This window comes from Tympanuchus pallidicinctus, unplaced genomic scaffold (assembly GCF_026119805.1).
Source record: "Tympanuchus pallidicinctus isolate F22 unplaced genomic scaffold, pur_lepc_1.0 scaffold3, whole genome shotgun sequence".
In the NCBI taxonomy this organism is placed as follows: Eukaryota; Metazoa; Chordata; class Aves; order Galliformes; family Phasianidae; genus Tympanuchus; species Tympanuchus pallidicinctus.
Window position 1 is genome coordinate 89350080 of NW_026294747.1, and position 26829 is coordinate 89376908.

Genomic DNA, 26829 nt, shown 5'->3' on the forward strand with positions numbered 1-26829 from the left:
GCTTTGTGAATTGCAAAAGACAAGGGACAACAGTTACCATTTACTGACGTATGTAAGAAGTTACTATCACTAGTGTGACAAAAGGAGAATTAATCTGACCCCAGTGCCAAGGTGACAGAACAGCACTCTGCTGCAAATATCCTGAGATTTGGTCTCAGCCTAGCAAAGAGCTGGACATGATTGGTACACGGCATCCTGTCAAGACCATACTGCAGAGGCAGGTCTGGCTAATCTTCTAAATTACATGATACACACTACTACATCTTCCTGATGGAAACATTCCTCCCACGCCATAGATTAGAGATTATTGGATTAAGCATGCAGTGTTCACTAAAACATTTTAGGGCCCAGCTGTGCTGCACTAACCTGGTTAGCAGCACTAGTTTATCATTCAAAATATAATTGGATACACTTCAAAAGCCACGACAAACATAATACTGTTTATGCTAGGCCAATTGTTCTCCTATCAAACTCACATGTAAAATGCAATTTAGAAAAAAATTATAATCCTTTTCCGTTCTTAATTTTAACCTCTGTTTGGGAATCAGGTTAAAACATCATTCAGTTGTTAAAGTTTATAGAGTCCTTTGAGAATTAATAACATGTCTAAATGAGACACAAGACATTACAATGGTTTCATTTGTATGAAACTCCCAATTTATGTTACAGACTGCCCATTTCATTTAAATGATTTGAACTTAATTTCTCAGATTTCAAGAGGAGCCAACTTCTGCCAATACTCACTTCAAAGTTTGGAGTAAGAGATTTTATCCTTGACTTTACACCAGTTTCTGTTGTCCATTATTTTCTCAACTTGACACGTTCTTCCTTAGTGGCTTTGTTTATTTCCACATGGCTTCACCCACAGCTCACCACCCTTTTGGAGCAGCCAGCCCCCACCGTTCTCATACGAGCACCTCACCTGTGAAATACGAAATTAGCCAGGCACGGTCCCAGTGTTTCCAGTTCATCACCAAGGCAGATGTATTAAGTTGGAGATAATAGCCTATTGCCGCAGCATGAAAAGTACAGGTGCCTCATTTTTACATTAGTAAGATATAGAAAGCCAAGTGTGTCAACACTATTATTTTTACACAGAAAGTGCAACAGAAAGTTACACAGCTTTCTTCACAGATTTCAGACGACAGTGCAACCCGGCCTTGAACGCCTCCTGGGATGGCAGATCCACAGCTTCTCTGGGCAGCCTGTGCCAGTGCCTTACCAACCTGTGAGTAAGGAATCTCTTCCTTATATCCAGACTAAATCTGTTTCTCTAGTCTTAAAGCGTTGTTCCTCATCCTACCACTACAAGCCCTGCTAAAACCTTTCTCCACCTTTCATAGAAGCGCCCTTTACTGAAAGGCCACAGTAAGGTCTTCCCGGAACCTTCTCTTCTAGAACAGGCTGAGCAAGCCCAGCTCCTTCAGCCTGTCTTCCCAGGAGAGGTGCTGCAGCCCCCTGATTATTCTGGCAGCCGTCCTCCGGACCCACTCTAGCAGGTCCATGCCTGTCCTGAGCTAGGGGCCCCGAGCTGGACGCAGCATTTCAGGCAGGATTTAGCAATGGGGGGAATCACATCGCTTAACAAGCTGAGAGCGTACTCCTACAGCGTACTACTAAGAGCAGTCCGGGATACAGCCCGCTTTCTGGGCTGCACACACCGCAGCGCCTGCCCGCCTCACCCGGCCGCCTCTCCGCCCATCCCCACCATGGCGCGCGCACGCCGCCCCAGCGCCACGTGACGCGCAGAGGCCTCTCCGCTCTTTGTTTACCTCGTGCGGGGGCAGCGCTCCGGTCCGCGGCGTCCGCACATGCGCAGCGCCGCCCCACCCCGCCCACCAGCCCCGGTCCGCTTCCGCCGCGGAGATTTTCGGTGTTGCTGGTTGACGGCTTTGTCCGTTCACTTGTCCGTCGGTCTGTCTAGTCATCCATCCGCTCCCGGCGCAGCGAGAGCCCGAGGCGGCCGCTCGTCGCCCGTCGTCGCATGCCCCCCGTGGGCGGAGGTGGCGGGACCGCGGTGCCGGCGGTGAGGGGCCATGGCCGCTCCCGGTTCGGAGAAGAGCAGCAAGAAGAAGACGGAGAAGAAGCTCGCAGCCCGCGAGGAGGCCAAGCTGCTGGCTGGCTTTATGGGCGTCATGAACAGCATGCGCAAGCAGGTGCGGGCCGGGCTGCTCGGCGCTGGGGCTGGCGCTCGGAGCCGGGCGGGGTTGGGGCCGGGGGCTCCGTGCGTGGCGCCGTCACGTGCCGCCGTTCGGCTGCGCTTCTCCCGGCACGAGCCTTGGACAGGGCGCCGTCCTGCCGTCAGAAACCGGCAGGCAGCGGCGGCGTTGGTTCTGCTTTGCTCCTCCCTTCGTTCCCGTCCGACGGGCCGTCAGTTACTCTCGTGTACTTGTAGAACTTCACGCAGCTCAGCGGTGTGTGAAGGACTAAGTCGGTCTCCGTGAAAACTTTGTGGTGATCTGAGGTAATGAAATGTTAAGAGTTATGCAGGGACTCAAAGCTGTGAGGGCAGCTCTGCTGAGAAGGACCAGGGGATCCTGATGGATGAAAAGCTGCCCACGAGCCAGAAGTGTACACACAGCCCACAAGGCCAGCTGTATCCCGGCTGCATCTCGAGAGAGGTGACAGCAGGGAGAAGGAGGTGATTGTCTGTCCCCTTTGCTCTGTCCTCACGAGGCCCCATCTGGAGTACTGCATCCCGGGGGCCTGGAGTACAGGAGGGATGTGGAGCTGTTGGAGCGGGTCTAGAGAAGAGCCACGAAGATGATGGGAGGGCTGGAGCACCTCTGCTATGAAGAAATGTTTAGGAGAGCTGTGCTGCTTCGGTTTGGAGAAGGTTCTGGGGAGATCTCACTGTGACCTTCCAGTACTTAAAAGGAGTTTATAAGCAGGAGGACCAACTTCTCACATGTTCTGATAGTGACAGGACAAGGGAATATGGTTTTAAGTTAAAAGAGAGGAAGTTTAGGTTAGATGTTAGGCAGAATCCTTTTAAGCAGAGAGTAGTGAGGCACTGGCACAGCTGCTCAGAGAAGCTGTGGATGCCCCATCCCTGGAGGCGTTCGAGGCCAGGATGGATGGGGCCCTGAGCAGCCTGACCTACTGGATGACAGCCCTGCCTGCTGCAGGGGGGGGTAATTAGATGATTTTTAAGGTCCCTTTCCAACCTAAGCCATGCTGTGATCTGCTTATTGATGTAGGATTTGTTTCTGTTCTGGTGGGGTGTAGCTGAGCTCCTGCCTCTCTCCTTGTTGACAAGGGGATGCCTGGTGCTGTTATGCTTTGGAGACACGTTGTCAATTAAGTTTCCTGAAACATGTTTGAAAGGACAAGTCTTTTTAGAAGAGGCGTTTATTCTACATGGGCTGCAAGGCGTGAAATGCCCAAAAATCAAACACGCAAAGTCTTTACACTGACTTCTATTTATAGTCCAAAATGCTTTCACTATCCACCTACCTAATACATAAGTCACGCCTACCTATGACATATTCATAGAGTTATGTAAGCTTACATAACATTTGAATCTTCTGCGATTGCGCGGGGTTCTTTGGTTGGTCTTCTAGTGATCATTTGGAGAGCTGTCCCACTCCTCACTTCATCTGTGTTTGAGCATAATACTTAGTCTCATCTGATTGATTACTATTTTAGACTCGTGTCTCATCTCAAAGGTGTCTTTTCTTGTTCCTTATTTATGGCCATCTTGGATCTCTGAAGAGAAACAGCTCGTCTTGGGAAGTTTAGTTATCCTCAATGAGCAGGACATCTGGAACTTAAAGCAGAGCTTCAACCTTGAGCAAAATCCCTCAGCCACACAAAAATGTCAAATAATCAGCTTTTGAGACATCAAGCAGGCAGAGGAGATACAGCCCCCAGTGTGAGAGGATCAAACCAAAGTGTTGTGCCGCTTCTGGTTGTCTTCAAACTAACTGTGCTTGAGGGATTGGGGATGCAACTCTAAATTTTGCCTGCTACTTTTTACTTTTAGCCAGACTTCAGATGGTGGCTTTTATGTCTGCTCACCCCTGCCAGTTGACTAGTCTAGAAACTTTTGGGTAGTTTGAGACATTCCTGCTTCTATTAGCTGTGTGTAGGAGGAGCAGCAACCATAGGAAAGTGTTCAGCTTGCTCCTTGTGCTGCAGGAAGCTGCTGTCATATTTTGGTAAGTTGAGACCTCTGCTGTGGTTATAAAACCTCAATGCACTATGAGTTAAAACTCCTGTGATAGAAACAGCAGCCTGTGTGCAGAGCCTACCTGTTCATATGCATTTGGTTAATGATGTAGGAAAATGGGACAGGTACAAAGCACAGCTAATTTTGAAGAGGCTGCTTTTTTTTTTTTTTTTTTGGTGAACTGTGATCTATAGTCAGCTGCTATGTGTGGGATTTTGGAGTAGACTGTGGGCATGTTGGCATTCAGTTCTGGTGAGATACTGGGAGTATGTTCAATGCATAAGGACTAATTGCTGACCTCAAAAATGAAATGGATGTATCTCTGTACGTAATGAGCTTTTTTGACAGCATGTGCATACATCCTGTGTTGCCACTTTGTAGCTGAGTGGAGATGGGTCAAAAGGAAGAAGCTGAGAATGAAGCTGGGATGGAGTTGCAAGGTGTCATCGAGTTAATGAAGCTTGGAAATGCTGGGTGACGCTTGGGGTGTGTGCTTTGGTCGATGAAGCAGCAGTCATGGGTTGCATCAGCAGAATTACTGAGTGATGCAAACAGATCCTTTTGGAAAGTTCTTACTGAGCATTTCTGTACCATGGTTGAAACAGAACAGTTACATCCAGAAATGTCACAGGAAAAGAAAGGAGAATGATGATCTGGTTTGGTTGGCAGATATTTTTTCCCACATCCAGTGAGGCTTTAGGGTATCTGAGATGCTTCAAATACTGAGCTGAGGCATCAAACCTGCCTTAGAAACACAGCATGTAGTTAAAGCAGCAGTTCTGTTTCGTAGCAAAGCTCAGCCACAGTGTCCTATGATGTTGTGTACTGCTAATGTACCTGTTTGGAGCCAGATGTGCTGGGAATTCCAGCTTTGAAACTTTGTTCACATGGTCTTTTTTGTTACTGTTTCAATCTTAAATGTTTTAAAGTCCTGGATGTACAAAGGAAGTTTAGCGACACATACGCTCCCCAAATCTGCACTTGTAATTCAGACTCTTCTTTTTGAAATGTGTTATTTATGTTTTATTCAGTGAATGCTTTCTGATGAGTATCCTGTAAGAAGCTTAAAAAACAGATTGGCAGTTGAGTAGATAAGGATGAAAAGGATGGAATGTCAGTGTAGTCCCTGCTCAATGCTGCGGAGCCTTTAGCATAGGAGGCTGACATAAATGCCACAGGAAAAGCTTTAATCACAGCTCGTGTTATCAGTGACCAGCCTGAAGGCACAAGGTCATGGGAGCATTGAGCTTCCCTAGTTTTTCAGGTTGTTGAGCTTTGTTGACTTTCAGAAAATCTTTTTATTGTGTGATACTATTTGGGTTTATGCAGATACAGGAGACCAATGAATTTTCATAAGCTGTTTTTAGAGAAATATTGTTGAAAGTGTTTCAGGAATGCTGATCTTCTGTTTTTCCATCTGGTTTTCTTCCTCTGATTTAGAGAACGCTCTGTGATGTTATTCTTATGGTTCAGGAAAGGAGGATCCCAGCTCACCGTGTTGTGCTCGCCTCAGCAAGCCACTTTTTTAACTTGATGTTTACTAGTAAGTATTTTCCAAATTGCTTAATTTTATTCTTTCATGAACACATCTTGATAAACAGCTTGTCAGTCACAGTTTCTTTTTTATGAAGTGATTAATTTCAGGGACAGGCGTAAGTGAAGATTTCCTCAGTTCTTATCCATCTTCCATTCATCTCTATTCACCATTCCTCTTATTTTTGTTTCCAAAAAATGTAAGCATTATTGTACTTGTTCTGCCTTTATACGTTCAACTGCATAGTATCTATCTTACAAGTCGTAGGTCAGGTATGCAGAAGTAAAATTGCTGTGCTATAAATCACATGTTAAACTGAAGAAGTAAAATGTCTGTGCCTTCTGGTGGTTGGCTTGTATCCATCTGTGGGTAGATCTGCAGTGCTGTGACAGCGTGGGAGCTCTGAGCTGGCTCTGCTGTTATCAGCTTGAATATGGAAATAGCCTTTGGTGGTGCAGAGCATGCTTCCTATCTTTGGTCATGCTGGCTTGGCAGTCTGCATTGCAGTCCGACAGCATTTTTGACCGTTCCCATTTAAGGCACTTTTCAGCAAAATTGACATAATGCAAACATGTGCACACACCACTTATTTTGGTTATCAAACCTCTTCTTTCTTTCTTGACTTGCATTTGTAAGGGAAAAGCAGCAACCAACTGTGTGCAGTTTTTAGCAGGTTCCCATTTTGTATAATGACTTTATTTCCTAGTTTTTAAAATGGAAACTAACTGGAGTGGCTTATTGATGTAGTTTGTCTTTTAACCTTTTTGCAGCAAATATGCTTGAATCAAAGTCCTTTGAGGTGGAGCTGAAAGATGCGGAACCTGACATTATTGAACAGCTTGTGGAGTTTGCTTATACTGCAAGGTAGTTTTGTTATTTAAAACTGATGCTTCTGCTAGAAAGCCTGCCAACTCTAAATGATGAAATCTTAAAACAATGCTTTTATGATTCATCAGTTTTCATATTATTACAATTCTTCACTTGTTTTAAGTCTGTTGTGACTAAATTTATATCCTCCTTCCTTTTTCCTATTTATTTCATCAGTAGGGAAGCCCTGTGGACTAAAGAGAGTGGTAATTGTCATCAAAAAGTAATTAAGAATACTTCTGGCGTCCGTGTTGGAGTTGAATTATATTCACCATTGTTCTGAAATGTAGACCCTTCTTGTTATAAGCAGGGGCTTCTCCTCATGATCCTAACAACTATCACAAATACCTGTTTTGGGGACTTACACCTTCACCTCTGCACAGTCTGAGTGGGAAGCTGCTTTGCAAAATGCATTTCCCTTCTATCTCCTATGTGTTTGTTTTTAAATAGCACTGCAGGCACTGTAACGTTTAAACGGAGCTTGTTCAAAAGACTGGGATTCCGAGCAGTACTTTGCAACAAGCTCTTATGATGGATGGCAGACCCTGTCTTTGTAGTGATGGGGTGAAGGCTTTTTCTCTGCTTTCTAAGAGAAGTTGTATGTGCTTATCTGTGGTGAGATGCAGCCGATGCTGGCACCCTAGCCCTTTTGGTGCCTTGCAGTCAGAATGGTTGTTCTGCTTGTGCACTCTAGGCAAATAAACTGTAGCAGTTTTGACAATGAGTTTAGGCAGATTTCACTGATGTGCATTTGGGAGTGGGAGGCTGTCAGGGGAAGGCTCTTTTCCTTTTCTGTTCTTGTGAAAATGGCTAACCACACAAATCAGAGCATGGTGTTCCAGATGGCCTGTGTTAAAGGCTAATTCTTTAACTAGCCAATTCTTTAACAGGCTAATCCTGCACTGTTTGCTCTCTGACCTTCCTCAGTAATGTACAGCAAATTAAAGCAATTTGAAAAGACTATGAAGGGAAGTTGTGTCTCAACTGTTTGTGAGTTCAAGAAGCTTGGGGAGATAGCAGGAGAATAATTTTGCCACTTATGGATCGGTGTTTTGGCTACGACTAAGAGGTAGTTTTAGTGATGCTAATATTGCACCTTCTGTTTTGCAGAATTTCTGTTAACAGCAATAATGTCCAGTCTTTACTAGATGCAGCAAACCAATATCAAATTGAACCTGTGAAAAAAATGTGTGTGGACTTTTTGAAAGAACAAGTTGATGCTTCAAATTGTCTTGGTAAGAGAAATATGGACTGGTCACTTTTTTAACTTTTCTGTTCTTGAAAAACAGGTAGTATAATAGTATAACAGACAGTAGTACTTGGCTAAATCCAAATGCATGCAAAGAATAATTTTGCTCTGAATCTGAACTGTTTCCCCTTGCCATAAACAAAATAATTTGTCAGTTATCTTGGCCAGTGTCAGGATCCACTGACTTTGCAAGGTCTCATCCCAGTTTAACAACAGCCTGGAGATTCTTGTTTGTTTCAGATCCTCGGCTGTTTAACAAGGTGATGCTTTCAGTTGTTGTTACTGTTCTTGGAGACTAAATTTGACGGTCGTAGTTTATACAAAACTGACATACCTTCTAAAAATTCCAAATAAAATGAGTTTGTTTGAGTGAAATCAAAAGGAGAAAGCAGCAGCTAAAAACAAAAGGGAGTGAAATCTATGAAAGACATCTGCACTGTTTTGCTGTTTGATGTGCCCTGTAGCCTTAATGCAAACTCAGTATTACAAAAATACAAACACCAAGCAGAACTTGGTGCTTACTATTATTTAGAGATTTGGAGTACTTAATCTTTGGTCTTTGATGTAAGAAAATACTTAGAATTATTGATGTTAGTTATGCAATTCTCCTAACGACATCTCAGTTAAGTATGTTACAGATGTTTAAATATCAACAAATGTTTTGCAAAAGATCTGAATTACAAACATTCAGGTGATGTGCTGTGATGCTGCAGTATAGCAGTGGCTCTGAAATAACTGCTGGAAGGAAGGCATTATTTTCCAAGGAAAATGCCACTTACACTTGCTTTGAGGCATGTTCAGTCCTCTGCAGTCTTTGTTAACTAGAAAATTAATTATATTCTTTAACACTTGCATACTTCGCTAATTCATATCAAAAAGGAGATAGAAATTAAATCAAATTTTCCTAAAGATATACCTTATGAGTTCTATGTAGACTTACAGGCAAGCCCACAGCTCACAAAAATGAATATTTGAAATAAACTATGACTTATTTTGAATCTCTTGAAGTTTTGTTATTTCTCACTGGAAAACCAGCTAGGTCATACTCTTGAATTTTATCATTGGAGTTCGCATTTTGCTTTGTAGAGAGGCTTCACTCTAATTGCATCCTGTGGATTGCATTTCACTCTGGGGTTGCTTCTACTCCACTTGTTGCCATCCTCCAAAAGAGGAGGAGGGGGAAGACCATAGCGTGGTGGGCAAAATGCGTCCACTGAACAGCTCTGTGCTCACCTGGTAACCAGAGAGGAGGTTGGAAATAGTACTTCTCCCCAGAGCCCTGTCCCTAGAGGTATTCAAGGCCAGATTGGATGGGGCCCTGGGCAGCCTGGTCTAGTGTTAAATGGGGAGGCTGGTGGCCCTGCATGGGGCAGGGGGGTTGAAGATTCATGATCCTTGGGGTCCCTTCCAACCCTGGCCATTCTGTGATTCTCAGCAGCATTTGCTGTTCATAGCTTTACGCCAAGCTTCTGCTTTTGCTTCAGTGCTAGCTTGACTTTTTTGTGTTGGTCTGCAGCAGTCTTCACTACTACACTGAAGAGTCCAGCTCACTGTGCCTCTTAGTTGCACTTGGCTGGTGACGTTTGCTGCCTGAGCAGGTCAGGGCAGGTCATGAAACCTGGAAATATCAAGCTGTTCTGGTTAGACTTCAGTGTTACGTGGCTCAGACCTAGTTAATATACTGTTGTATTTTCCATGGTAAGGAAACAGTGCTGGAGAAATAGTACAGCAAGTGCTACAGGCCTGACTTTGCATTTTGCCCTGTAGAGGGGGGGTTCACATACTTGTGCTTATCTTAGTTTGACTTGAGTTACAGAGGAATTATGATAGTATTTTTTTCATTAAGCATATCAGTAAGTACTAAACTGGCATTCTAAGTATCACTGGAATTATGGTATTACCATTTGAGTCAAACATATTAAAGGTAATTGCAGTTCAGTTTGGAAAGGTTTTCTTAATTTTTCTTTCACAGGTATAAGTGTGTTAGCAGAATGCTTAGACTGTCCAGAACTGAAAGCCACCGCAGATGACTTTATCCATCAGCATTTCACTGAGGTTTACAAGACAGATGAATTTCTTCAGCTTGATGTTAAGCGTGTGACACACCTCTTGAACCAAGATACACTGACTGTGAGGGCAGAAGACCAGGTGAGATCTGTTTCATTGTGAAAAGAGCTCTTCTATCAGCTAAGAAGATCGAACTTCACTATCTCTTTTTTAATTGAGAGAAAGTTTCGAGTGTCTTGTTTCAGGTATTCCTGCACAGTGCTTGAGCTGAGGCCACACCAGTGCAGAGCAAAGCAGTACAGTCCTTCACTCAATCAGCTAGCAAGTGTATCCCTGCTTGGCCAAAACGAAACATAAGATGAATATCCACACTTAATCTGGATATAATATATGTAATATCAGCAAAATGGAAAGAAAAGTCATAAATGATGTAGGCAGAACAGTTTCCCTTATTGAGATACAGGGCTTCTGATCCCATGTAACATGAATTGAATTAAGTTTAATGTATTACAACAGTTGCTCCCAGCCTGGGAATTTAGGCACTGTTAGTGGAAGTGAATACCTCAAAGTGAGGAGCAAACTGCATGTGATGTCTCTACCTGACTATGTGCTGAGTGTCAGCCTCTTTCAGAAGGGAGCTGCTGCTGATGGAGACATGTATTCATAAAAAAAACTTGCAAAATTGAAGAACTTAAGAACAAGGTGGACCTAACACTCAAACCTAGAAGCACTGACAGTGACAGATTGATGGAAGGCCCTTGTTTATGGAATAGATACAAAAAAAGCTTAAGTAAATGGGAAGTGCCTTAAGTTTTATTGAAAAGCTGTGAACTGTGGTGGAGATTAGTCACAGCTGTCCCATTTTGAACACTTGATTCAGTATACCATAGCCCTGAACGTGTTTGCCAGCTTATTTTTCCTGCTGCAGGGAAATGGAGTATAGGTGTGTCTGCACTGCAGCTAAAAGAGCTGATTGCGAGATGGTTGTAGCTGCTGGATACTTCCTGAAGGTTCTCAGTCACATCCTCACTGAAATTTTGCCTTTCTAGCTGGTTCTGGTGCGTGTGTTGGGTAATTTAAATTCATTTAGCCATGTTGTCATGAATTTACACTCTTTAAAGTGCATCAGAAGGATCTTGTAATCAAGGTGGTATGTATATGCATTTAAATAGAGACGGGAATTTTACTGACTCTGAAGTTAAGTATTCATAGAATTAATGCATTTTCTTCAATACACGTTACCTGAAAATAGTAATTGCTGTGTTGGGAAATAATATCAGGTGACAAGATCAAAATTCTTACCATGAATTGGGAAGAGTTCAGGCCCCAGGTAGCTTTCCCAGAGTTAGGAGTGTTTTATGCTTTGTTATCTTGCAGTGGAATTTATGCTTTAGAAGCATAAATTTCTTGAAGTTCAGTTGATAAAGTAACATGGCATGCTTCAACTTGGCAGCAGTGATAGAAATTTCAAGTAGGAGCATGGCATGATTAAAATTCCTCTTATAAATGGACAGCATACCAAAGTAATCTTATTTTTCAGGAATACCAATAGAAAGTTAGTGTACTTTCATTTTTATATTGGTATAAAGCATATTTTCACTTAGCAGAAGCAGGAAGGATAGCTTTCATTACTACTTGGCCTCTTGTTCCTGTATGCTAATAGTGTTTCTGTTAGTGACTGAGAAAACAACGCTATATCCCAACATTCTTTTGAATTTCCTTAGCTGATGGAACTTAAGTCTTAAGTTTCTTTATTTCTTTTCCCTTGCTCTCTGGTCATTCCAGCTGGGAAGGTTTAGCAGTCCTTCTGAATAACTCATGACATGGAGAGACTTTTAATGGCAGAACTAATTTCAGTCATTCACTGAGCGCCGTGATCAGTTTCAGCTTCAGTGAGTGGGTATTGACTGCGTTATTACCCGTAACAAAATTAGTGCTGACTCTGGCATGGCAGTGTACTGGATAAGTTTGCTATGTCTGCAGCAGCACTGAGGAGTGTTACTACGTTGGTAACGTTGGACTTCCTTTCTATTCCTTCCTGACTAGTGGATAATCATAAATAGAACAGGTTTCTTGGTTACCTTCCCTGTCCTGTCTGCCAAGAAAATCCATTAGCTTTTCCAGTAAAGAGAAGATAACAAAGGAAAGTTTCAGAATACTATACTTGAGGCAGTCTGTAGCTTTAAAAAAAATAGGGGTTTTTTTTGTTATTTTTTTTTTAATGGTCTGCTAAGAGACAATTTGGAACTTCTTAAGAATGGTTTAATAACACAGTTTGTCAGCTTAGGACACTGTGTGAAGTACAAGCTATTTCAACATTCCTGATGAAGCACTAGCAGTGTTGTGACACTGAACACAAAGCATATTTGTCTTGTATGCTGTGCAGGGATTACGCACGTAGATGTGAATTACAGATTCATGCTTCCTTTTGGGAAAAATGTTAAAAGGTAGTAGAAATTATTGGCTTAAAAAACATAGAGGGGTTTTATCTTGCGTCCGTTCGTTTGTTTTAATTTGTGCCTGAGCATTGTCTTGCCTTTTTTGGAACATAGTGGCATAGATAGTTTTTCTGAAGCCTCTGCATACTGCAATTTTATTATTAGTTACCCTGCAGGGGATGGAAGAATCTGATTGGAGCACTGATGTTTAGTTTTTGCCCGAGTCTGTGGTGATGCACATTACCCTTTTCTTTTGTTTTCTTCTGTTTAAGGTTTATGATGCAGCAGTCAGGTGGCTGAAGTACGATGAACCAAATCGCCAGCCATACATGGTTGACATTCTTGCTAAAGTCCGATTTCCTCTTATATCAAAGAACTTCCTAAGTAAAACAGTTCAGGCTGAACCACTTATTCAGGATAACCCAGAATGCCTTAAGATGGTGATCAGTAAGTTGACCTCTAGTTGAAATCTCTGATGTTCTATATATTTTAAAAATGATGTGGAATGCAAATTTTTATAAGTTATTTCAAATGCTCTGATGATGCTTTCACATTAAAAACATCTCTGTTCCTTCTAGGGTGTTGCATTTAGTTGAAGTTGCATTAGCAGATTGTCATGAACACAACATCTATTCTTATAAGAGAAAAGTGAGAATCGCTAGCAAATGACATTAACTTCACGATGCATAATGGAATGAATTTTCTGCCACTGAGCTGGTGTAACTGGAAATGTGCCTTTGGGACAGGATAGTACCTCAGTGTCTCTTATTGCTCAGAGGTGAATTACTAAAAATCAGTTTGAAGTTTTGAGTATTACGAAGTGTCCCTAAGCAAATAAGGATGTTAAGCCTGAGTTGCACTGTTTTCATCTCTCACACTCTGTGACATTTGAGGCTGTAAACGCTTATGTTCTTAATGTACAAATGAGAAGGGAAAACAAGATTTCTTTTTCTTCTTTTAAGGTATCAAATTTGAAGTTTCATCATTTTATCATTTTTATCATTTTATCATGTATGAGAATAAAGCTTATGTGTTGATGAGTACTCTCGAAGATTTTTGTAAAATTTCAGTAGCAATCAGTCAGCTTCCTTTAAGTGTAGATCTAGAAATGGCATGCAACTCTTTTCCATCAGTCAACGAGTAAGATTCAGATTAACCTGTACGTTGGTAAGTATTTGCTGACCATCAACATCTCAGTTGCACTCCTGCATGACATGGAATTAGGTGCACTGCTGAAAAAATAAGGGTTTTTGTTTTAATGACCTGTAAGATCAGTAATGTTTTTGCATAATTTGGACTGTTTCTTAGAGAAAAAGAAAGCACCTATTTTCTTAAAGCAATTGTAACTCCTATTTTGCATTGTCAAGTTATGAACAGTGGGATTTTTTCCTAAGATGCAGGATGCTAGAGATGTTTCACTTTCAGACACCCAGTTTTGCCAATATTTTTCGTAAGTCACGCTTCCTTTTGCCAGTTTCAGTATGGGAGACATAGTTATTAGCTAAAAGAGCTGATTGATAAATTGGAATCTAACACGAGTCCATATCCAAGTCCAGTTTTCACACAGAGTAGGAAGTTTGAAATAAGATGCAAGTCTGGATGTAATCTGCCACACTCACATTCTTTCATTTAAGAATGAAAACAAAGCTGCATAGATGTACTGCAGAAACTTGAGTCCCTGCTTTTCTCCCTTTCCTAGCTCTGAAACATTCCCTTCTTTGTGAATTAGGCTGGGTCTGCAACAGTTGTCTTCCTTCCAGGTGGGATGCGATACCATCTCCTTTCCCCAGAAGACAGAGAAGAGCTAGTGGAAGGTACACGACCAAGAAGGAAGAAACACGATTATCGCATTGCTTTGTTTGGAGGCTCACAGCCCCAGTCCTGCAGATATTTTAATCCAAAGGTAATCGTTACCTCAGAATGCATTAAGATTCACTGTTTGTAAAGCTTACGTGTTTTACATTTGCTGGTGGTATTAACCAAAGCATCATGGTCTGCAAAATGGAATGGGAAGGATGGATTATTCTGTCTCTTGAGTGTACAGATGGAAGGTATAGCTAATTTGGTGCTTTTAGATCTGTGCTCTAGATGTAATACTTGATTTTAAATAGAATGATTGTGCTTGTCTGTTGCCAGTGTTAGATATAGGGTTCTGAAATGCCTTTGAGTCAGAATTTATTGGTATGTGCATCCCATAGCTGGAAATAAATAAAAGTTTACAGAAATACCAAGCAGTCAGTTTGGAATATATAAATCCATATGCATGTGCTTGCTCTTACTGCTTTGAGTTAGTCTCTGAGCACATTTTTTCTTAGTGTAATTTGAAAGATTGACTTTTGTGATAGTGTAGAACCTGTTTTAGAGTACAGGGGGTTTTGATACTCTTATTAAATATGTAAACATTTCTGAATCCAATGGTTCACAATTCTATTAGTTAAGAATATGTAAGAAAGAGAATTGAGAGCCAAGTACCCCAGAAGTGGGGAAAAAAGTGAATTTCTGCAAAAACCTTAGAGATGATCACTTTAGATCAGTCAAGATTTGCCTGGAATTTGTTTCCATGTTTTGTGAAAGAAATCAAGCCACAGGAATTGTGTTTGTTTCAGCTATGCAGACTAGGTGATCTAGAAACATCAGCTACTTGCAGAAGGACTATCCATATGCTGTTTTACCAGACAACATTTGCAATAGTACAGAAATAAGTTTCTACTCAAGTATCACTGCTGCTCTGATAAGTTCTGAAATTATATACATCATATATTTTGTTAAATAAGTTGTCTTTTCCAAGTGAGCACATTTAATGCCCATTGCAGTTTCAAACAGTTAAGTAGTTCAGTGTGTCATCTGTGAAGTACATTGTCAGTGTGAGCCCTGTCAGATCTAATTCAGGATGAATGACCCCTTGGGACATTCTTCTGAGCTCATTTGATACAAATTTGCATTCCTGTATGTAAAATAGAATTGAAGCCACCTTTTCTGAGCTCTGATTGAGTTTGAAAAAAGCTGCCAGATTTGCTAACTTAGTTTGAGGCATTTAATTTGAATCTTAAGATTTGAGAATTCCAAATTCCTAAGTGTTGTCCATCTTCCTCCTTATTTAAGTAAGCGATATAAATAGTGCTCCAACTGAGGGTGGGAGGAACTGGGAAGATATTTTTTTTCCTGTTGTGAAGCAATAAATTCTTTCCAACATCTGAACTGGGGAAGTCTTTGATCGGGGCATTCATCATCTTCAAATGGTCATTTGGTTTAGGCATTTTAACAGGTTGTAATCCATCTAACATGCTCTGACCTTTTTCCTACTAGAAGAAAATTGGATTGATGTTTCTTCCTCTTGATCTATAGTAACTTAGGTTGGAACAAAGCTATTCTAAGGCAGTGTGGAAACTAGCTTTGAGGCTGTCTGTCCTAGTTGTTAGCTGGCAAGGGTATTATCAGCATAGATAATACTGATCTCTTTGCTAACCTAACTGGCACATGAAATTCCAAAGTAAGCGCCTGTATAATCAATGGATATCAAGATGTTACAATCACAGTGTATAATCAATGGATATCAAGATGTTACAATCACAATGTATAATCAATGGATATCAAGATGTTACAATCACAATACAAACAAGAGAGTTAGGCGAAGTGGACTATGATAACAAGAGAGAATAAACGAAAGGCTTACCCTTATGCTGGGCTCACCACAAAACACCAGAAGGAGGGATCTCCAGAAGAGATCCTTCCCCCCTGGTAGGCAGCTCTTAAATAGGTCTAGGAGGTCACCTTCCGGCAGCACAGCTGAATTGCCTTCACCTGTGCTCCTCTGGCTGACTCATGGCTCACCTCAGGTGATCAATCAGAGGTTCAGGCCGTGACTCAGTATGTCAGCGGTGGTCAGAACTGAAGAAATGGGAGTAGTGGTTTAGTGGCTTCATCACTCTTTATGCATTAATATATAATCTTCGAGTTGACTTTTTTTTTTTGAGGTTTTAATTGTGTTTGAAAAATACTAGGGTTTTTTCCTTTTTTTTTAAAAAAAAAACTTGATGTCATTGTAAAAATAATAACCTCAAGGCATGCTGTGTGGGAGCAAGAGGCAACGTCAGCTGGAGGGAAAATTATATGTAGTTATGGGATATTCTGTCATCAAAACTAGAATATTACAGAAATCTGGCTTGTGGATGAAAAGTCATGCCTACATAAAGCTGCATAATGCATAGGATTAAGATCTCTCTTTTTTTTTCTTTTTTTCCTTAGACTATTTGCCCAGGCTAAATACAAATAAATACATAAATAGAATTTGAAGGGAATTTTTTAGAATTTTCACTTGATGGAACTTACATGTGGGTTCAGTAGGGAGCTGGGGGTGGGCAGGGAAGGAGAAGGAAAGAAGTGAGTGGCTGATTCTAATAAGCATTGTCTCCACTGAATACTATTTCTAGTGCTTATGTGCTTCCTTGAGTGTTCCTAGCTAATCTGTTGTGTCTTATTCAGTCACTCTTACTTATTTTATTTACAGCTTTTAAGTTATTTAAGCATATTTTCCTGGATATTTGAGTATTTCAGTTTGATCTTCAACTGTGACGGTAGCCTAAATGCCACAAACCAAGGATCCAGAACCCCTGCTGGATTAATATCATGTGCATGTAAAATAAGAAGTGTGGGATGTAAGGCACTACATCACAAGTTTGGCTTGCTTTAATTAGTCTCATCAAAAGATGATAGAGCTGTCACCGTGCCAAAAATCAAGGTTATATATGTACTTCTGCAAGGTTAGGACCTTAGGAAGGAATTGAATTTTTTTGTCTGCTGAGCTGACTGAATAGTGCCCTAATCCTCTATTTTTGATTTTAATTAAATTCGGCAATCTAATATATCAGATGAAGAGGTGGTTCAGACAAACTTAGACTGTTTCTCCTGAAAATATTGTCTTGTTTGAATGATACAACTTTCAGTAATTCTCATACTGCAAGGTTAGTGCAAAAATTATTTTCAGTAACATCGCTTTGCATACAAAAATCAGTCTCTGACGTTGATCTTCATTTCCTTTGTCAAAAAGGGTTTTTTTTATGGATGAATAGACTGTTATTTGTCATTGTTTAACAATATTACTTCGTCTATATTTGTTGTCCTTGTTATGCTGTATCTGATACTTCTGTTGATGCATGTACTTCAAGAGAGCAAAGTGATGGAACAGATGCAGACTGGGACATAAAACTCCTATGGAGCAATCTGGCACTATTTTGAGAAGAGATGTTTGGTTTTAGAACTATTCAGAAAGTCTGAGATGACATTTTTGTGGTGTTGGGAAGTGTTTTCTTGTTGAATTTTCCACAGAACATTACAAATGAAAAAAGTTGTTTTTTTTTTCCCAAATTGGAACAAAAATACATACTTTTTGAATTCTTATTTAAAATTTATACATGAGTTTATAGGATTTTGAGGCAGGAATATACTTTCGGAGAAGTAGCTGGTAGTGCTAACTTGTTAATAATACAAAATCCACCAATGGAAATGAAACAGGTGCCTGGCATTGCTATTTCTTGACAAATGGGAGAACCAGCATGCCTCTTAGGAGGAGATAAGGAGTTGTCAATACTAGGCTATTAATAGCAAGGTTGTCCATGGTAGACACGTCTGCTATTCTTCAGGGTATCAACTGAAATTGAAGAAAACACTTTAATCACACCGATCCACTCTTTCACACTGCCCGTAGCTACATGAGGAGTTGTTGTCATGGGGTCTTGTAGCTGACAACAGTTCAGTTCACTGCAAGTTAAATTCATGAAAGTTGTGGTTTTGTCTGGTTTTGTCTTAAAAAAAAAAAAAAAGAAAGAAAGAAAGAAAGAAAAAAAAAAGCAAAAAAAAGCCTTTCAAAAACTATTTAATGCAGCTTTTGCCTCTGGTGTCCTTGCATGAGCAATTGTGGAGAGCCAAGGTCAGCAGGCAAACTGTCACCATATATCTTGTTCTTTCTTTCCTCCTAATGGTCCTCTTCCCAAAATGAGTCTTGCCACTGCCCAGAGTTGTATGGATCTTGACTGGGGCGGAAGGCAGCTGTTGAAATAAATTCTGTGTGGTGCAGACCAACACTGAAGAGCGTTCCAAGAGAAGGAGCTGAAGTGCCTCGTGCTGGAGGAGGCGGGTTCTGCTGAGTATGCTCAGGTTATGGGAGAGCCTGCGGTTCTTTGATAAAGGTGTGGATGAAAGGGTAGTTATGAACTGAAGCCACAGAAGTGGGTCAGATTGCAGCCCTTACGACAGTAAGGGAAAACAACAGGGTTGTTTTTTGTTGTTGGTTTTTTTTTTTTGGTAAAAATGCTGGAAATTTGAGCCAGAAAATATGATGATCTTGCACAAAGCACTGAGACGTTTTTCTTAAGATTTATGCAGCTATTTATTTTGCCATGCTGTAGTATGGCTTTCCTTTCTAGGATGCCCCAGGACGCGTTTCTCATCATAAAGGGCCACATGCACCTGCCAGCTCTTCTTGCTAAGGGGGATGCTACAGGAAAAGATTGTAAGATGTTTTGGACTATAACATGCTCTGCCTCTTTCTTTGAACCCCCATGTAGAAGTCGCTGTTCTTCCTCACTGACCAAGGTGTTTGAAGTATGTCCTTGCCAAGAAAATGTAATCTTGTAATGTCTTGTGTGATTCATTACAATGAAGGTCATGCAGCTGGTTTAGCTAGACCATCTTGAGGTGACAGATAACAGTTAAGGTCCCAAACTTTCCTGTTCAGCATAAGATAAAAGCTATGCTTACGATGGCATGGAATATGTGAGATGCAATTATTCAAGAAGTGTTTCTTGTGCTGTATGCTATCCTGGTCTGCCATCAGTTGCTGAGTTTGGTGTTTTTAAGGCTTTGGGTAGCATTAATGCCTATATTTGATACTTGCTGGTTTTGCCAACCCATGCAAAAGCAGTTTCTAGGCAACATGACTGCCAGTATTTGTGATAAAGCATTACACCATTTCTCATGCTATCAACTGTGGATAGCTATAGATCACTTGTGTTTTGCAAATTCTGTAAATAAGCTTCTAGTTGTCATGGTAATAAAGTATGTACTGGAGCTTTTCAACTGAGTTGCTTGTCAATTGAGATATTATCTTCTTTTTCCATCGCCTTTGTTTGGTTTTACTTTCTGTATTTATTTTCCTTAGAGAGAAAGAGTTTCTTAGTATATGTAAGATGTTTTTTCCATTTCTATAAAAGAAAAAGTAATTCTGCTTTATTGATTACATGCATTGTTTCTGACTTGGTAGCAGCAGGGCATCAATTCTGTTGAGGGAAAAGAACCCTGTTTTTCAGGAAAGCTGTACTGGGTCTACAGAGGGAATGAGGAAATAGGAATTGATTATGTCATGGTTCATTGCAGCTAACTATGTCTGTGTCTAAGTGAATTTTTCAAGAGTACGCCTGAGGAGTATTCTTCAATAAACAGTGTTCATGTTTGTTTTGAAAAGGAAATTTAAAACTGACCGTATCTAGATCTCTATGAAAGCTCTGTTTGAAAAACACTCGCTGTGCAGGTAAGTGTTACAATCTATTAGACATTACTTGTTCTTTGTAATGCAGGATTACAGCTGGACAGACATCCGATGTCCCTTTGAAAAGCGCAGGGATGCAGCTTGTGTCTTCTGGGACAACGTAGTTTATATTTTGGGTGGTTCCCAGCTCTTCCCTATAAAGCGAATGGACTGCTACAATGTGGTGAAGGATAGCTGGTATTCCAAGCTAGGACCTCCAACACCTCGAGATAGCCTTGCAGCCTGTGCTGCTGAGGGCAAAATTTATACATCTGGTGGTTCAGAAGTGGGTAAGACACTAAAAATCTTTAAAAACAACCCCCCAAAAAGCACAAACAAAGATACCTGGAAAATGTTGTTTTTTTGCATGACTCTATTGAAAAGAAACTGCACGTTGCTGTGTTAGCCTCATGAGTTAATTTTCCCATATTTAGAATTCTCTTCTCCCTGAAATCCAACACCCTATTTCTGTTGTGTTCTGTTTCTGATTGAAATTGTGTTACTCACATTAGGAGTTAACTAGGGATATTTGCTAGCTAACTAGCAAATATAGTTTGAAAGTCTCACTCTGCTGTTAGTTTACTGAACACAAATTTGCAGATCTCAGTGTGGTTTAAAATTTCATGACAAATGGCCAGAATAGCTGCATTGTGTTATTCATTTTATATGTTGAGCCTGATGAGCTTTTTTATTATCAATGAAAAAAAGGGATGATAAAAAGCTTTGTAATTGACTGGTTTTGGTGGTGAAATTGTATCTCTCCCAGTAAACTGATTTGTTTCTGTCAAGTGACAGAAGTTATCTTCTTTAATTATTCTGATGGTTTGCTTCAGTAAGTGGAGAATTTAGATGTCATTCACTCATTGTAGTTGAAGAAAGACCATTGAATTCTCCCCAAACCAGGAAAGAAAAACATCTGTAAAGAAACACTGCAGTGCAGTACAGCTTTTGTTAATTTCTGTCTAAATTGTACATCTTGAGCAAACCAAAAGTAGAATGTAAATATGCCATATCTGTAGAAACAGCTTAAAAGAAAAAAGAAAAAGAAAACAATTCTGAAGTTCTGCCTTCTCCCCAAAAAAACTCAACAGGAACAAAAAAACCACTATGCCTACAGATAAATTTTTTAGTAGTTCCTCCTGAGTTCTGTCTCACTGCAGAGGGAAGTGAAGAGACAAAAAGGGTCATAAGGAGCGCCTAAAATTGATGCATCACTCAATAGAAAGCTGTGACATTTAGGTGAAGTTATCTGACTTCTAATGTGTTAAGAGATCTGATGTAGCAGCAGATAGTTCGTGGCTGCCACCTAGTGTGGTAAATGTGACATAACACTTGTCCCATTATTTGCAACAGGTTAAGGCTTGGAACACTACAAAACTGCAAAATCTTTTAGAACTTCCCAGTTTCCCCACACTCCATGATCATGAGGAATTGTGATCCAAACTTTCATTGGATAGTTTTTTTTCTAATGCATCTACATTACAGTATTGTTAACTTCAAAGTTGCTTCTGGTCTACACTTGCTGTACTGCACTGTTTTACTTTGTTTTCTATACATATTTAAGACAGAATAGTAAAATCTACAAATTAATAACAGGTTATTGTGCAAGTCTATTTATTCTTTGGAATCCAATGAATGTTGCTTGTCTAGAAAAGTATGTCTCACATTTTTCTAAACTGGAGCAAACAATTATATGAAACTACTAATTTAAAAGTGTTGTAATTCATAGAATCTTAGAATGGTCCTGGGTTGAAAAGGACCACAATGATCATTTAGTTTCAACCTGCTGTGTGCAGGGTAACCAGCCACTAGACCAGGCTGCCCAGAGCCACATACAGTGTACTGAAACAGAAGCTTTCCTCTAAAAAGACATCAAAGACAGCTTTATTAAATTTCCTCTGTATAAGAATTTGTACAGCTTCCAAGCAATGGATGTGTATGTACATCAAGAAAAAAAATATGGCTCATTCCACAGTTCTTACTGATTTTGAGCACTGTGGTAGGAGTAAGCAAACACGGTTCACAGAAATCTACTCCTGCATTTTTGAACCTGGAAAAGTAGTGCTGTTCCGTGTGATTTTTTTCAGCCCAGTTCCCCAGCTGGCAGTGAGTGCAGCTAGTGTAACACACCTAGCTCTTTTCTGTGAAAGCTGTGCCCAGTCTACTCTGCTTTAAGTATGGCTGGTTATTTAAGGACAAGTCTTGACACTCCCACTTACCTTCATTAGAAAAGTTGCTTTTGATTTCAGTAATTCAGTAAGCTTGCTGGGCCGTGAGAGTGGACGGCACAGACCTCACACTTTGCGAAAATACAAGTGTCTGCCAGGGAAAGAAAGTAAAATGGTGAAGGTTAGCTGTTTTGTGATTGCTAATAATTCAGGAATATGTTGCAACATAATTTAGCTATCTAATTCCAAAAGCACCAAATATTCTGGGAGTAGCGTGAGTCACTTTGCTAGAGAGAGACTCAGGTGAATCGGTTAGGTTTACAAAACAGATGCCACGTTCTGTACACTTCTCAGTACTGAGACATGAGATGATGGAAATTTGATCAGTAATTTATATACAACTTCATTCAGTCTTTCTAGCCCCAGCCCCCCCCTGCCCCTCCTGAAATAAATCTGTATCATTTGTATTTGTTTTCAAACACAAACAGCAATTATATAAACTCACATCCTTTGGAACAAAAGAGCCAAGAAAAGAATTACAAGTATGTGCTTTTTGAGTATCCCAAATTTCAAGTTGGTTAGCTCTGTTTTTAGCGGTGGAAAGCAGCTTTCCCTTTTCAACTAACAAAGCGCCAGTTTGATAAGTACTGTTAGTCTCTTCTCTTGGGGGACAACCATCAAAATTAATGCCACTTTGGTGGGTTTCTTATTTCTTTAAGGAAATTCCGCACTGTATTTGTTTGAATGCTACGATACGAGAACCGAAAGCTGGCATACAAAGCCCAGCATGCTGACTCAACGCTGCAGTCACGGAATGGTAGAGGCGAATGGTCTCATTTACGTGTGTGGAGGGAGCTTGGGAAACAATGTTTCCGGAAGAGTACTAAATTCCTGTGAAGTTTATGATCCGGCCACAGAAACGTAAGTGTTGTGTCAACTGAGTATTTATGGTCGCTTTTGTTCACCCTGCAAAATGTAATATAGATGAACAGGAAGAATTGGGCCCCTCAGCTAGGCCTGGGAGTGTGTCCAGAGAAGGGCAGGGGACCTGATGAAGCGTCTGGAGCACGGGTCTTAGGCTGAGGGAACAGGGATTGTTGAGTCCAGAGAAGTAGAGGCTCAGGGAAGAGCTGGGAGAAGAACTCTTGTCCCAGCTATCTCCTGATAGGATGAGAGCTCATGGCCTCAAGTTGTGCCACGAGTTGTTCAGGTTGGTTATTAGGAAAAATTTCTTCTCAGAGTGGTGACGCGTTGGCACAGGCTGCCCAGGGGGGCAGTGGAGTCACCGTCCCTGGAGGTGTTTGAGAACTGTGTGGGTGGGGACATGGTCAGTGGGGATGGGCTGGCATTGGACTGGGTATCTTAGTTGTCTTTTCCAACCTTAATGATTCTAGGATTCGATAAGTTGCATGTAATCATGAATGAAGCAGTAGTATATCAGCTACTTGTGGTTTTACTTAAAAAGTTAATTTTATCCAGTAGCTTTCTTTCATACTTCTTTTTCCTAACCCCAGGATTTATTTAATATGTATATTTTAAGAAATCCAACCGTGAATTTTCCTGTGATTTTGTTTGTTTTTTTTTTTTTTCATTTGTTTCTTCAGATGGACTGAGCTGTGTCCAATGATTGAAGCCAGGAAGAATCATGGACTGGTGTTTGTAAAGGACAAAATATTTGCTGTGGGTGGACAGAATGGCTTAGGTACTCCAATTCTTTTAATTCTCTAGCTGGACTTGCAAAGTTTTGATGGGGCCTTAATTCTACTTTATTCAGCTGGACAAACTTTGAGCAGTGCTATAAAACATGTTCTGTTGTTGACATTGTTGCATTCCTTTGTTCACCTCCATACTTCATTATATCTTGTTTTCCAGTCTCTTAGTACTGTAAAATTCAGAAATGCATCCATACTAATATAGCCAAGTCAAATATCTTAACAAAAGGCAGTCTTTTAGTTTGTGTATTTGCTTTAAGTCTTTCATTTTCTATTTCAAGAGACTTTGTCATTCCTCTAAACAAAACAGGTGAAAGTGTCATCACTATTCTAGGAACTTCAGTCTGAAGATTTAAAGCTAGTCAGCTATTTTCAAGTGGTGAAAAATAGAGAATTTTCGTGACTGCCCTAGTTAATGAAATGTGACTTACGGTCATGGTCTGTCTCTTTATCTGTAAAACTGGGATGATAGTTGATTTCCCAGGAGAGTTGAACTTCAATTTTAATTACATAGGGTTTCTGAAGCGCTTTTGAAAATGAAAGTTCTCAGCTATGAGGTTTATTAATCACTATTTATGGTAACTAGAATATCTAAATTCACATTAATGCTGCTCTAGAATATAGCTTGTATTTTAATTAGTCACTAAAACTATTCCAGCATGATTGACTCCTATTCAAAAATATTAGTATGTATAATTTTTTGTGCGCTTCACTAAACAGTTATAGCCACAGCTGTCACTTTGCAAGGTTTTAGTGTTTGCTGAATGCATGTTGCTGAACTAATAAGTAAAATATTGTTTTGCTGCTCATATTCTGCAACTTCAATGATAAATTGTTCTTAATTTAATATAATGGCAAAGAGTTATGTCTGGAATGAAATATCTTCTGTGATTATAGAAGTTAATCTCTCAGATCTAATAATTCAGGACTGGAAGTGAAAACTTCTCTGTGCCTCATAGTCATTTATTTTTAAGTATGTATAATAAGATGTTTGTAGATATTGTGAAGTGTGACCTGTGTCTTAAAGAAGAAATTCTTACATACTTCACATAATGTAGTTTCCTTAATAACTTTTGAAACTGTTGGCCCTTGAAAAGTGACTTAGGTTTTTACGATATAAACATATTTGAAGTTTCATCAGTAAGTGGCCTACTGATGTAAAGGTATGGGGATGAACCAACTAGAATGACATGGCTTCACTGGAGATAATTTTTCAGGTGGATTCTTAACTTTTGGTTACTACCCACAAATCCATGAGAAATCAGGTATTGTTGTGTTTGTGGAGCAACTCATTAGAATCTTCACAATGTGAAATTTGTAGCAGCGCATCTCATTTTCAGTCTTTCTTGCCTTCTGTTTCTGTATTTAAAGAGTGAGTAACAGCTAGTTTAGAAAATCGTGACCTTTCCTTTGAAGGATTTTGTCTGTTATATATTTTAATGTAAACTCTGAAAAGTTTTATGTAGCATTCTGTACTCAAGTTCATCCTAGACAGTACGCTGTAGTAACTTCTCTATTTCATTGCTTTTTAGGTGGCCTTGATAATGTAGAATATTATGATATCAAGATGAATGAATGGAAGATGGTGTCTCCAATGCCATGGAAAGGTGTAACAGTGAAGTGTGCTGCTGTGGGATCCATAGTTTATGTCCTGGCTGGTTTTCAGGGTGTTGGTAGATTAGGGCACATTCTTGAGTATAATACTGAAACAGACAAGTGGATAGCCAACTCCAAAGTCCGTGCTTTCCCAGTGACAAGTTGTTTAATCTGTGTCGTAGACACTTGTGGTGCAAATGAAGAAACTTTAGAGACCTGAAAATCTGTAGAATATGCAAAGAAATTCTTCAAGGACTTGGGGAAAGATGGCCATTGGTACTTTGCTTCCATGTTTTATTGAATCTTGTTATACCAAGTAATAGGAAAAACTGAAATGCAGTCTTATTGTATAACATGGATTTTTGTGATGCCCATTTTATTGTCTGTTTTGAGATGGGGATGTGCTTTGAGAATTCACATACCTACCTGAACACGTCACATCTTCCTTTAAAAGGACTCTGTGTGCTGCCTTGTCAAAAAAAAAGACCCAACCCAGTTATTTAGAAGAGCTCAAACCATTTGATAAAGATAACATTTGTGGTTAAATGACACCCAAACATATTTCTTCATTTGATAAAGGTGAGTAAATATATCTTGCATCATTAGGAACACAAACTTTTCTCATTTATACATACCTGCAAAAATCTTATTTTGATGCCGTGAACATTTTGCTCAGGAAAGACCAAGAACAGCTGTTTGACTCCTGTAGTGATAGAGTATCCAACTGTCTTATGCCAGTGATTTTCATCTTCATCTGGGTGACTGCATATTGAATTCCAAGTCAGACAGACCATATATATCATGTATACACAGATCTGAGGAATACTTGGCTTAGTATCATCTTTGGCATTTTGGAAAGCTATCACAAAAAGACTTTCTTAGTAGATGGAGGTGGGTGGGGAAGGTCTGCAGTAATTGTAGACTGTGTAAGCAGGTTAGGAACTTGAGGTTAATTTTCAGTACACCCTCCCAGGCAAACGACTGGATGTACTGTGAATGCCAAGCTGTTAGCAAAGATGGGAATAAGAATAAGAAAGCAAAGTCAGTACCAGAAACATACTGATTTTTCTTCTTGAAAATGGCTGTTTTTAAAATGGCATGAACCAAGTCATTAAAGTTATTTTATAGAAGTCTTCTGAGGTTGCACCTGGTTATTGCTCTGGTTTATAAGAAAAAATTTCCAGCAGACACATTAAATGTGACGACGGTGGTTCTTCCAGCGTAAGGTAAACTTGTCCGGCTCTGCGGGCGGCGATGCTGCGTACATTTCCTCAGTCAGAGAGGGGCCTTGCGCTGTTCTTTTTCTCCTCTTACGGCTTACTGCGGGCCCGGGCCGTGTTGAAATCGGTACCTCAACTACGGGGCCGTACCGGAAGTTTTTTGCAGCCTCCGCCGTTGCGTTCCTTCTGGCTCCTTGCTTATTGGAGATGCGTACCGGCGAAGCCGAACCTCGGCTCGGGGCAGGAGCGCCTACGCCGAAGCCAGCTACCGCCGGCGGCCGGCCCGGCGCAGGCGGAGCCGCGCCGCGCTCGGGGGAGGGGCCACGCGCGTGCATTCCGCTCGGC

At 40.5% G+C, this 26829-nt stretch overlaps 1 protein-coding gene across 2 annotated transcripts; it reads left to right on the forward strand.

Annotated features, from left to right (window-relative positions):
* Window positions 1-1825: 1825 nt before the first annotated feature.
* KLHL7 (kelch like family member 7) lies at window positions 1826-26394 on the forward strand. Of its 2 annotated transcripts, XM_052693725.1 has the most exons (11): window positions 1826-2156; window positions 5612-5714; window positions 6476-6569; window positions 7683-7807; window positions 9794-9969; window positions 12539-12713; window positions 14027-14169; window positions 19838-20078; window positions 22676-22877; window positions 23561-23658; window positions 25201-26394. In XM_052693725.1, exons 1-11 carry the CDS (start codon window positions 2037-2039, stop codon window positions 25482-25484), a joined length of 1761 nt encoding a protein of 586 aa, XP_052549685.1. In that variant the 5' UTR covers window positions 1826-2036; the 3' UTR covers window positions 25485-26394. The 2 variants fall into 2 exon arrangements, with proteins under 2 accessions (XP_052549685.1, XP_052549686.1); XM_052693726.1 differs by lacking the exon at window positions 1826-2156 and having other exon boundaries at window positions 5610-5714; window positions 6453-6569.
* The last annotated feature ends 435 nt before the right edge of the window (window positions 26395-26829 follow it).

Bases quoted from the DNA above. Each gene is read 5' to 3' on its own strand.
- KLHL7 (XM_052693725.1), top strand. From the start codon at position 2,037: ATGGCCGCTCCCGGTTCGGAGAAGAGCAGCAAGAAGAAGACGGAGAAG. The intron at 12,714-14,026 runs GTAAGTTGACCT...TCTTCCTTCCAG, and splicing joins ATGCCTTAAGATGGTGATCA to GTGGGATGCGATACCATCTC. The intron at 23,659-25,200 runs GTACTCCAATTC...ATTGCTTTTTAG, and splicing joins GGGTGGACAGAATGGCTTAG to GTGGCCTTGATAATGTAGAA.